Raw genomic sequence first — 13,462 nt, 5'->3', positions numbered from 1 at the left:
GAGATGGTTGGTATATATGTAATCTTCCTAATAGAAAACCATCTTTTGGAAGCTTCTTTACAGTGTCAGCACTTTGAAATCGTGAGGTCATGCCACATCCACATCCATATTCCAAAGGAATCATGACTCAATGTGTTAAGTTTCCTTGACTCCCTCCCCTTTTATGAAGCACATTCTGTCTGGTGATTGCTGAAAGCCAACACTGGTATTGATTGAAGATTTTAATTCCAAATGTTATTCTGTTTTTACAATTAGAGTACTTAGGGGTAAACTGATCCTGAATGTAAAGGGTAAATAGATCCTGAATATATGGTCCCTCTTCAGCATTAAGAGAGAGAGAGAGAGAGAGAGAAAGAGAGAGAGAGAGAGAGAGTGTGTGTGTGTGTGTGTGTGTGTGTGTGTGTGTGTGTGTGTGTGTGTATACACATGCATACATATGGGAGTGGAGGGAGGAAAAAAGAGGGGGGGATAGCAATGCCCTAGAGGCTTAAAAATGTTATTAGTTGGGGCGCCTGGGTGGCTCAGTCGGTTGAGCGTCCACCTTCGGCTCAGGTTGTGATCTCACAGTTTGTGGGTTCAAGCCCCACGTCGGGCTCTGTGCTGATAGCTCAGAGCCTGGAGCCTGCTTTGGATTCTGTGTCTCCCTGTCTCTCTGCTCTTCCCCCACTCATGCTCTGTCTCTTTCCCCTTCAAAAGTAAATTAAAAAAAATTTTTTTAAATGTTATTACTTGTTTTTAAGACTCAAGACAAAGTCCAACAGTATTCCTGAAAGTATGTACCCATTCACCCTGTTAGCCTGCAGCATAATACAGTGTCCATTTTACTGCGTTCTTGACAGCATTACTATTAACATTTTTAAAAAATCCTTATGTCTTATAAATAAGTATCCCAGCCAATAGGAGTAGTGAGCTGAGATGTCCCCTGTCATTGTAAGTCTCCTCTGATTTGCAGGGGTCTTGGCTGGCCGGCAGCTTATCTTTTTCAGTCACATGAATTGTCCTTTCTGCTTTTCCTGTCCCTGCCTTTGTGGTCTCTGGGGCTCCAACCTGCCCCTTCTCCCCTTTTCCTCGTATGCACTTCCTGTTTGGTAGAATCAACAGGGGGCATGATTGTACAGGCCATCCTCCATGTAATCGTGTTAATTATGTACACCTGAGCGTGCCTTGTAGCAATTGCGGTTGAATGGGGGACCACTTCCAAAACCTAGCCACGCTTTCATCCTTTCAGATCCTTAGACCTGCGTGCATCTATACTTCATTTAATAGGAAGCCAGAGGATGAGGCTAAAAGTGTTGCACAAGAGCATTTTAGTGACTTGATAGTGAGCTGAGCTAGAATTAAATCCTGATTAAGTTCTGGGGCATTTAAACTCTGTTGCCTTTCTACTTGTGCCATTTTCCCATTGCAGCTGCCTTCGATGCCAGGGCTAGGTGGGAAAAGGTAGATTTCTGTCTTTGCCATTAGTCTTGTTTTGTCTGGTTGTTGATCTCTCTTTAAAGGCATTTTCTCTGAGAAGAGAAGCATATAGAGGCAATTCTTGACTACTTGCTTGCTTAAAGATCCCACAACGACCTGCATTTTGCATACACACCTCCTTATACAAAAAAAAAAAAAAAAAAAAAAAAAAGATTGCATTATTGCTTTATATATTGTAAGGCGTAAGGGTTTCCAAATGTATCGTTTGGCTCTCTCATCCTCTTTGGGTCAAGTTTTCTTGTCTCTGCAATTTGATGTATTCCACCACTGTGAGCCGTCACTGTAAAAATAACTGGGGTGAACATTTTGTGAAATCAAAAGCAAGATCCATCTGGTAGCAGAGAAGATTAATCTGTTTGAGAATGGTAAACATTAGTGCATATTTTAAAATCTGTAATGAGCACAGGGAGAACATTCTTAAGATGAAGATTCAAGTGAACGTTTTTTTCCATAAGAGCCTATAACACATGCTTTCCTTTAATATATTGCGAATGTGAAATTTTATCATTAAAAAAAATTTTTTTAATGTTTAGTTTTGAAGGAGAGAGAGACAGAGCATGAGCGGGGGACGGGCAGAGAGAGAGAGGGAGACACAGAATCTGAAGCAGGCTCCAGGCTCTGAACTGTCAGCACAGAGCCTGACGCGGGGCTTGAACTCACAAGCCGTGAGATCGTGACCTGAGCTGAAGTTGGCCGCTTAACCGACTGAGCCATCCAGGTGCCCCTAAACTTTATATTTTAAATCAGTCACTGAGGGGCACCTGGGTGGCTCAGTTGGTCAAGTGTCCAACTTTGGCTCAGGTCACGATCTCACAGTTCATGGGTTCGAGCCCCCGTTCGGCTCTGTGCTGACAGCTTGGAGCCTGGAGCCTGCTTCGGATTCCGTGTCTCCCTCTCTCTCTCTGTCCCTCCCCTGCTCATGCTCTGTCTCTCTCTGTCTCAAAAATAAATAAAACATTAAAAAAAAAATCAGTCGCTGAATAATAAAAAATAATTTAAAAGTAAAAGGTTAAAAAATTCTAATGATGAGATAGAAAAACATAAGCCCAAAACAGTTACCCCCGTTTTTTTATTCACAAGTATTGTGATAATAGTTTTGGATTATTAACTTTTGTGCAGAATGGTAAACAAAATAATAGACAAAATTGGATCTCACTAACATCATTAATACTGAATTCCGTTTCCTAAAAATAATTAGCGGGATTTATTTTTTAGTACAAATTTAGGTTTACAGAATAATTTAGCAGATTGGACTCAAACATTCCATATTCCCACCTCGGCCTCCCTCCCCCCTGCACGGGTTCCCCTAGTAGTGAAGTCTTGCATTACTGTAGCACATGGGTCACACTTCATTTAATGAACCTATATCAATATGTTGGTATTATCTTCGCATTAAGGTTTCCGGTCTTTGTGTGGTACAGTTCTGTGGGTTTTGGCAAGTGCATAGTGACATGTGTCCACCACTGCAGTAACATACAGAAGAGTTTGCCTCAAACATCCTCTGTGCTTTCTCATTCTTCCCTCCCCTCCCTTTCCCAAGCCCCTGGCAACTACTGATCTTTTTACTGTCTCTGTAGTTTGGTCTTTTCCAAGATGACATATAGTTGGAATCATAAAATTTATGTTTAAGACATCTTTGTATGCTTTGTAAGGTTCACTGTGACAGCAGTTGTTAAAAAAAAAAAAGTAACAATAAGGAGCAAAACTAACTTCCTAGACTTCTTTTCGACATTAGTTTTAGTGACACTGCTTCTTTACATCATTTGGTCAGGTGAATGGGATTTAAGTGGCTTCATATCTTCAGCACAGTATTCACATCTCGCAAATGTGATGAGTATTCACTGATTATGTTATATGATAAAGTATTACTTATTTGCTAAATATCTGTATATTTATATAACATATAACACATTGTGTTTGTGTCCACACATTTTTGTCAGTCTTTTCATTGCTTAGGAATGTCTGTTATTAAAAAAAAAAAAAAAAAAAAAAGGCATAATCCCCTCTATCCTTCACCAGCCTATACGAGAGGAATCCTTGCCATTTCATACCACCCCAACTTTGCCACACACATGTGCCAAACCAGGGTTTCGAGTTTGCAGCCAACTGATAACATAGATCCCGAGTGCTTTGGATAAATGATACGATTCGTGAAAGTCCTAGGAAATAAATAGGTCATAGAAAAACATGACCACTAGGAAATAAGGAAAATTTGGGACAAATGTAAATGTGTATTGAACCCCTTTTGAAAGGCTACCATTTTCAATTCAAGTGTGAAAGCATAAAAATATAAATGTAAAAGCACACAGTCCATTATGTTATGCATATGTTGTGAATTTTCTTAAGGAATCAGTCGTTTCCTAAACTAACTCTTGAGATACTGACATAACACAGTTAAACTAAATATTCATTCAAATATCTTCCCCTTGAAGGCAGGAGATAGTTCTTTTAATGCTTTTCAAGTCAAAGTCATTGTAGCATATTTCTACTTATTTGCTTTTATTCTCTCATCTGTACTTTTCTCTCTCTCTCTCTCTCTCTCTCTCTCTCTCTTTTAAGTATACTTTGCTTTAATTTTTTTTGGCGAGTTTTATAAATACACACTCTTACAGTATTTGTATTTAAGAGTTTGCCCTTGAACATGTAGAGTAAAATCAGAAAATCACTGGGCTGAAAATAAGACAAATGATGACCAACCGGGCCCATGTAAGACAAATCTTGAAAAATGGGTTTTCCTTTTTAGTAAAATAAAACAACAGAGAAGAAAGTACAGTGCATGCTTTGCTCACAAGTACTTGTTTGGTGACTTTTACACTTAGAGCAAAAATGGCCAGAGTTGTAGATGGCTTGCTTTCAGGATGGTGCTCATAGCTCTAAAATTCCATTTACTTAGGAGGGAAGCCAAGGCACAAAAACTAAGCATGTATCTACTGTGCACTTCATGTAAAAAAAAAAAAAAAAAAAAAAAAAAAAAAAGGAATTTTGCTCTTTAAATGTACTTACATCTAAAATAATGCTGTGTAACTTAAAAGCTTCTGTTATCACAGGATGTAGGTTCATAGATATAGTTTATTTCCTTGTTTTACATGACGTGCACAGTAAGTTTCCTTAACACTTCCCATAAAAAATAAATGTCAGTTAATCACCAATTCAGACAGTGAGACTTATACAAACTGATCTCTGCTGAGGCATAAGAAACAAATAATGATCTGCTTTTTCATCCCCTGGTAAGACTGGCGAAGAATGGTCAACATCCCAAAATAATTATTTTAACACAATATATACTGTGATAATGGGTACAAACTGAACTATGGATTGATGCAGGTTACTTATATTGTGGAATTAAGAGATCAAACCAATCCATTAAAATGTTTTCCATTGTACACATCATCCTATGGGTCAATCTAATTAAGCAAGAAAAAAACCACAGAATCAAATTTAACAGTGTCACATGACTGTCTTTTGTATTTTAAGAGAAGATATGTTTGTTTAAAATCACATGAACCCTAAACAATATGCATAATGTTTTGACTTGTAGCTACTTTTGTAGTGTATGTATCCGTTTGATTGGTTAGCAAACACAGTACCTCTACAGTAGCTATATTTATGCAATCCTTCATCAGAATATTTTATGCTCAGGGCATGGAATCAAGTCTCTTCTGAGAGTTATAGTCATAGATGAGGTTGTATTGGAATTTTTAGTTCTGAGAGGGGGAGCTCATTTGCTTCTATCCCACACTAACCGGTATTATTTAAAAGCTGTTAATACCCTTAATACAATCTATAAAATAATTGTATGAGTTTGGAATCGTATTACTCTTTTGTAGGTAAATAAATTCACTCCTAGAAAATTTTAATGATGATACCAAGACGGCACAGCTAGTAAGTGACAGGGTAAGTCATGAATTCTTTGCGTCCAAATCGAATTTTCTTTCTATAATGACCAGACTACAGGCTATAAAGCAAAGATTATTGTAAAAGTTAAACCACAAGCTATGTCATGTTAGGTCACTTTATAATCTTTCCTAAAAACAACCTTGAGACTATTTCTCAACAAGTTTAGAAAGATAAAATTAAATATACTTTATTTAAATGCTGGCTGGCTGGATGAATAAATGAATGGATAGATAAATGGATAGTTGGGGACATCCCGTTTGTGTGTGTGTGCAGGGGTGTGTAAATGCTCTACTTCTCTGAAGATCTTGGTGCCATTAAAGACAAAACAGATGACATGTAAATCTTGGAAAACATGTAGCAAAATATTGTCTAAGCAAGTCCTTAACCATGATTACACATAATCTCTGGAGGGCTTTCCAAAGATGTGATTGCATCCAGACATTTTTTGTCACTTTTTGAGATTACGAAGTGATTAAAAGATACGACCAATATTAAAAGCACTTTTTATTCGTTATCAGACCATAATAAGGTTCAACTGATGATAATGGCTGCCTATAGGAAACACGTCTAATACTCTGGATACTAACATGTAGGAGGTTTTAGATTAATTTTTACATTCATTCAACAAAATGCCTAAAGCTAAAGCTACATTTTTAAAATGTTTATTCGGGAAGAAGATTATCTTATTAGGAAAGTTCATACGTGATCCCCCAGATCGCCGAAAGGAACATATTCACTAGAATATTATGTATAATATTTTATCAAGTGGATTATTATGATTAAAACTGGCTTTCAGACTTTTTAAGAAAATAGTAGACAATATAATCTTGTCTGTATTTATCTTTAGATTTTCAGATATACATTTTATTAAATATATTGTTACATTTACCTTGCTGCATTTGGCCTGTATTCAGTAATTTGTTAAGAGATTTTTAAAATATTTTATTATTACCCTTCAAGCGATATTGTATAATCCTCTGGAAAGATTGTGTATAATCATTTACATTATAAAATGTTTCTGCAGTGATGAATTATACCTCGGCCCTTGGTTTTGTCTAAGTGAGAATCTTGTGTCTAACTTCATATGTAGGAGGAGAAAGATTTGTGGTGGAAATAGTCGTGATTTCCCAAAGTAGAATTCTGGATTGTCTAATACAAAAAATAAAAAGAAATTAATTAAACCATTTTTAATGATAGCATATGCTTAAAGACATGTTTTATAGTTTCACTGATAAATCAGTTGAGATATTTTATGGCATTCATTACTCTCATTCTCTTTGACAGAAATCCAGTATTCCCTTAAAATCTTACACATCCTTAGAAGGACATCAACAGCAAAATTTAGCTAAAGTCACCACTCCCAGACAAAAATCTTGGTGGACTTTTATTTAAACAAGCAGCAACAGCAGCACTCAGTTGACAGTGCAGTGAATATTAGTGTTGTATCAAGAATTGAGTGGTTAGTAATCAAAGGTAAAATTTTAACACGGAATCCTTTGTTTTTGTTTTTGTTTTAAATATTTATTTATTTTGAGACAGAGAGTGTGTGCACGCACATGTGCATGGGAGTGGGGGAAGGACAGAGATAGAGGGGGAGAGAGAATCCCTAGCAGGCTCTGGGCTGTAGAGCCTACATGTCGACCTGCATGTCAGGTCATGAGATCAGGACCTGAGCCAAAAACAAGAGCCCGGCGTTTGAACCAATAGTCAAACAGGTGTCCCTGTTTGTTTCTTTAACAGAAGTTTCTCTTCCACATGGTGCTTAAAATTTCCAACTTTTGTTCATTTCTAATCTTTTCAGCATTCTTACCCCTTATATGTTTCCTGGTGAAATACCCCTGTCTTCTTTCACTTTTTCACTGTCTCAAATACTTGTACAAGCACACCTCATGTTATTGTGCTTCACTTTTTTGCACTTCACAGATACTGCTTTTTTTTTTTTTTTTTTAACCAATTGAGGTTTGTGGCAACTACATCTAAGCAAGTCTGTCGGCACCACTCCTCCAATAGCATTTGCTCATTTTGTGTCTCTGTGTCACGTTTTGGTAATTTTCATGATTATTAAAACTTTGCATTATTATTACATTTGTTATCGTGATCTGTGGTCAGTGATCTTTGATGTTACTATTGTAATTGTTTAGAGCACCACGAACAGCATCCACATGGGACAGCAGACTTAATCAGCACAAGTTGATTGTGCTGTTGATTGTTCCGCCGACCAGACATTCATGGTCTCTCTCCCTCCTTGGGTCTTCCTATTCCATGAGGCACAACAATATTGGAATTAGGCCAGTTAGTAACCCTACTGTGGTCCCCTTTATGTTCAAGAGAAAGGGAGAGTCACCCACTGTAAACCAAAAGCTAGAAAGAAGTAAGCTTAAGTGACGAAGGCATGTCAGAAGCCAAGATGGGTTGAAAGCTAGGCTTCTTGCACCACACGGTGAGCCAAGCTGTAAATGCAGAGGAAAAGTTCTTGAAGGGAATTCAGAGTGCTATTCCAGTGAATACATGAATGATAAGAAAGTGAAACAGCCTTATTGCTGATATGGAGAAAGTTTTAGGGGTCTTGATAGAAAATCAAACCAACCACAACATTTTCTTAAGCCAAAGCTTAATCTAGAGAAAGGCCCTAACACTTGACTTTTGCAAAAACTGACAGAGGTGAGGAAGCTACAAAAGAAAATTTGAAGCTAGATTGGTTCTTGAGCTTCAAGGAAGGAAGACGTCTCCATAACCTCCAAGTGCAAGGTGAAGCAGCACGTGCTGATGTAGACGCTGCGGCAAGTTGTCTGGAAGATCTGACTGCGATCACTAATGAAGGTGGTTACACGAAATAACAGATTTCCGATGTAGACAGAACAACCTTGTATTGGAAGAAGATGCCATCTAGGGCTTTCATAGCTAGAGGCGAGGAGTCAATGCTTGGCTTCAAAGCTTCAAAGGACAGGCTCACTATCTTTTTAGAGGCCAATGCGGCTGGTGACTAAGTTGAAACCCTGTGCTCATTGACCATTCCAAAAATCCTAAGGCCCTTAAGAATTATGCTAAATCTACTCTGCCTGTGCTCCATAAATGGAACAACAAAGCCTAGATGACCGTCCATCTGTTTACAACATGGTTTACAGAATTTTTTAAGCCCACTGTTGACACCCGCTGGACAGAAAAAATAGATTCTTTTCACAATATTGCTGCTCACTCACAGTGTACCTGGTCAGCCAAGAGCTCTGATGGACATGTACAATGAGATTAATGTTGTTTTTGTCCCTAACACAACATTTATTCTGCAGCCCATGGATCATGGAGTAATTTCAGCTTTCAACTCTTATTAAAAACTACATTTGCAACGTTGTACCTGCCATAATGATTCCTCTGATGAATCCGGGAAAAATAAACTGAAAAACTTCTAGAAAGGATTCACTGTTCTAGTTGCCATTAACAGCATTTGTGATTCATGGGAAGAGGCCAAAATATCAACATTCGCAAGAGTTTGGAGGAAGTTGGTTACAACCCTCCTGGTTGACTTTGAGGGATTCAAGACTTGAGTGGAGGAAGTAATTGCATATGTGGTAGAAATAGCAAGAGAACTAGAATTAGAAGTGAAGGTTAGCAATTTTTTAGCAATAAAGTATTTTTAAATTAAGGTATGTATGTTGTTTTTTTAGGCGTAACGCTTTTGTACACTTAAGACTGCAGTTCTAATGTAGACATAACTTTTATATGCACTGGGAAGCCAAACAATTCACTTAGCGTGCTTTCTTGCAACATTCACTTTATTGCCATGGTCTAGAGCTGAACCCACAAGATGTCTGATGTATGCATGTAGTCCTTTCGATTTCTAGCTGCTCCAAACACTTCTCATTCAGCGTTTGCCTTGGTTTCTCAGAGCTTTTGTTGTCGCTCTTGGCTATCTCCTGTGTTCCCGTCACCTCACTACAGCTATACATTTATGGATTCTCACCTGAGAACCCATGCATTTCAATTTTCCCCCTTCTGAAAACAAGGAAATGAATTCCATATGATGATTTCAGGATCAAGTCTTCAGGTGTTTTTTCTTTCCAAAAGGGAGGAGCGAAAGTATGCCACAGATGTTTTGAAACCATATTTAGGCAATATTGCTAGCTTTCCATATATGTACGTGCAGCCTGAAGCAACAATCATGGATGGCTTTACCTGCCTCATTATCCCAGTAGAAGAGGTAAGTATGGCTGTAAGGATATAATATTATGTCAATACTGTAAACAGGTGAATGGTAAAGTAAGGATTTTGTCCTCTTTATACTGATGAGGCATTGCCTGGAGACATGTTGGCTACATTTTTACCTGCTACATATGAAGAAGGAACCAACATGTGTCTCTGTGATGGTGATGCTTATAAATTCATGCATAATGTGTCCAAGGTTCCAAAGTTGATGTGTGCGGTTCAAAGATTTGGTTTGTCTTTGTGATCTTTGTGATCATTTTCTGTATTTTGGTTCAAGCTCATGTAAAAGCTATGTAGTTCTCACATATTTGAATATACCTAGCGACTCCTAATATTTGGTCCTTCATAGCTTTCCTGGTATATGCAACAGAATTATAAGAGGAACACTGTTTATTTGTTGTTATAAAACAGCGTTTAAGGAGTAAATATTTTTCTTAGTGGCAGATTAAGCAGATACCTACAAAAGATGGACTCCTGTTCATAATCCAAAGAAGTCGAAGTCGTTTGCAAAGCTTAGTAACACTTGAAGTCTCAAAAGCCATCTCTACAAATAAGCTCCATATTGACTACCTCCCGTATTGCTGTAATTTGCTAAAGTAGTCTTTTGTTTACGGTATGAAATGTCTCTACGGTGATGACTTACACCTCAGTCTTTGGTTTGTAAACCTATGTAGAAACCTTATATCTGACTAGATAGGTAGGAGGAGAAAAATTTGTGGTGGAAATAGCCTCTACTTCCAAAATTAGAATTCTGGATGTATCTAATACAGTTCTAAGAAGAGAGAAATTAAGACTATATTTGAAGCCAAACAGTGTTTCATAACATGTACTTAGTGACATATTTTATAATGTTAATGACAAACCAGTTGGGATATTTTGTGAAAGCAGCCTCAACAAAGAATTTCTATATGGGTCTAACATACTAATAAGAAACATCTTCTATTGTTCTAAAAAGAAATTAAATGATAATGCTGAGAACCAATTAAAACACTGTTCTAGTTATAATAATAGATAATGCTAATAGCTTTTTTAAAAGTAGCTCAGTGTTTGTGGGTTTTTTTTTGTTGTTTGTTTCTTACTGTCTGAGAAGATTAAAAAAGTTACTTCTCAGTTTCAACACATAGAGTGAAATCTTGGCACTGAGAATTTCATGCAGTAGATATTTTGTATGGTTTATTTTTATGCTTTCTAATTCTTAACTTTTTTGTGGGTAAGTAACCATCTTAGCTTAGAAACAAATTTAAAAAAACGAATAAAACATTAACCCATTTCCCTTTTAAGATGATCTGGTACCATTGTTGACTTATTATCTTTCTTTTTTCATTGCTGTTGAACGGAAATCCCTTGCACTACTGCTTATTGTATGTTTTGAATGGAGCTCTAATTTCTTTTCTGTAAAGAAAGGTTTTAAAAAGCGTGTTTTGTTCCTTTAAGTGTATGCTCAAATTTTAGGGGGAATAGCAAACAAAAATCTTTTGTTAAACAAAGAATGAAATAAACAATTTAAGATAATTTCAGACATTGTTGTTTCGATACCATAATGAAGCTGAAAAACAGTTTTTCGTCTTCATATAATATTATAACAGTGCCCATGTTAGCCTGGTCAAATTAGATGAAATCAAAATAATCTGTCACCGTCTAATTCTCTCTCATAAGGCTAGCCTGACATATAGTAATAGAATTCTTAGGCCATTTTAGGCCTTGGAAGTGGGTATTCAGTGACTACTTGTTGAATTTATGAGTGAATAAGTCTAAGAGTAAATTATATTCATGCCCAGTAATAAAATGTTAAGTCCATTAGTCTGGGTAGAATCTTGGATTTTTTTATTATTTAAAATTTGCTCATTAAAACTGAAAAGAATGAAAATGAACTTGTACAAAGTTATCTTTATCTTACATTTTTAAAAATTCATAAGCAATTTAATATTTCCAGAATAAGTTTTTCCTAAAATTATTATTTCCTAAAATGTATGCTTGTAGTAGTTATGTACATTATTTTGAGAAAAACATGTCGTAACTAAGAGTTAAGATATAACCCAACTGTTAAAAAAATTTATATTTAATAATTTAACAATTGTGCCCTTTTTCTCTGCTGGTAATGAGAATGGTATGGGAGCTCTTGCACCAAATATGAAGTTGAAATGTGGTGATTTTTCCTGACTTTGTTGCTAGGTATTTTCACTCCTCCAGATTACGATCATGTTGAGTAAAGGTTGGAATCATGAAATTGTAGAATTGTGGGGCTGGAAAGGATATTTAAACTAATTTATTCAAAATCTCTTTGCTTTATAACTGAGGAAGATGAGACCCATAAAGGTAGGATGGGTCAAGCCAACAAAATGAATAGTTTTTTTTTTTTTTAATTAAAAAAATTGTGATTTTAGATGAATAAGCTATTGTATTTACTCAGTTTTAAGTAGGTAACGCATTGCATACTATGCTTGTCTTTTAGAGATTTTATGTAAAATTGCCATTCATTTTTGGGTTCTTATGGCCTCTTTTCTGCTCCATAAAGCACTTGTTTCACTGGATTTTAACAACTGTGTCTGTCTCTCCCAATAGGATGAAAATGTCTTTCTAGCAGAGGCTTTGTCTTACACTGTTGTGTACTTTTGTACTCTCAACTCTAATCACAATGACTGTCACAGAGCACTCCTTCAACTACTTGGGGAATGAGTAGTATCTCATAGCAATAAGAGAAAAATTAATAAGCACTCCAGTAATAAATCTTGCACCTGTTAAATGTATGATTAACAAAGATCAATATGTGTTCCATTTTTCTCCCCACAGTCTCCAAACGTCCACAACTACCCCGATATGGAAGCTGTTCCCCTGTTGCTAAATAATGTGAAAGGGGAGCCGCCGGAGGACTCGTTATCTGTAGATCACTTCCAAACACAAACTGAGCCAGTGGACTTGTCGATCAACAAAGCCAGGACATCCCCCACAGCCGTTTCATCCTCCCCAGTTTCCATGACAGCATCTGCCTCCTCGCCTTCTTCAACTTCAACCTCTTCATCGTCTTCTAGTCGTCCAGCCTCATCCCCAACTGTTATAACATCCGTATCTTCAGCATCATCTTCGTCAACAGTATTAACTCCAGGGCCCCTTGTCGCCTCCGCGTCTGGTGTGGGAGGCCAGCAGTTTTTGCACATTATCCATCCTGTACCGCCTTCGAGTCCCATGAATTTACAGTCTAACAAACTGAGTCACGTTCACCGCATCCCTGTGGTGGTACAGTCGGTGCCTGTTGTCTACACAGCTGTGCGGTCACCTGGAAATGTGAACAACACTATTGTAGTGCCGCTTTTGGAAGATGGGAGAAGCCATGGCAAAGGTAAGGGACACAAGCGAAGCCTTGATTTATTTCAGCGCTAGAGGTAACTATTCTTTTATTCAGTGAGCAGATCCTAAATCGTATACAACTACACCATATCCAGAGAAGTTCTGTGCACAACACCACAGAGACCCAGCTGATCAGCCATTCAGTAGAGCAGTTTAAAAGAACTAACTGCATGTTTGCATAAGTTTTTGCTTCAGTATTATTGAGTCTGTATTTTTATGTACCCGGTCGTTTAACGTTAGAATTCAAATATCTTAATTTGCAAAATAATGTTTACCTTCAAGTGCTCAGATGGAGAGGACAGTCTATACTTAGCGTAAGTGCTTGTAAGTTGAGTTGCCATTAAAAGAATTCTGAAGTTAGGCGTTTGACTCCAAAAGCTCCATGTAGCTTGAGTTCTTACCTTAGTGTAAGTTATTGTCATTTCAAGTAACAGGATGATTCGGTATGATGGAATATTTCAAAATGCAGTATTAAAATTCCCTTCTAGGATTTAGAAGGCAGGACGACGCTTTGTGTCTATTTAATACTCTAATAATACCGACT

The 13,462-nt window shown here is 37.1% G+C and overlaps 1 protein-coding gene across 9 annotated transcripts in view; it reads left to right on the top strand.

Annotated features, from left to right (window-relative positions):
* Window positions 1–13,462, top strand: part of KLF12 (Kruppel like factor 12) — a 1,146,238-nt gene that overhangs the window by 987,968 nt on the left and 144,808 nt on the right. For all 9 annotated transcript variants that reach the window (XM_042978247.1, XM_042978214.1, XM_015543647.2 and 6 more), the window contains one exon: window positions 12,364–12,910. In XM_042978247.1, coding sequence (XP_042834181.1) covers window positions 12,364–12,910 — 547 coding nt within the window. The remainder of the gene's footprint in view (window positions 1–12,363; window positions 12,911–13,462) is intronic.

The sequence above is a fragment of the Panthera tigris genome, chromosome A1, assembly GCF_018350195.1.
Source record: "Panthera tigris isolate Pti1 chromosome A1, P.tigris_Pti1_mat1.1, whole genome shotgun sequence".
In the NCBI taxonomy this organism is placed as follows: domain Eukaryota; kingdom Metazoa; phylum Chordata; class Mammalia; order Carnivora; family Felidae; genus Panthera; species Panthera tigris.
This window is presented reverse-complemented; position numbering and strand designations above follow the sequence as displayed.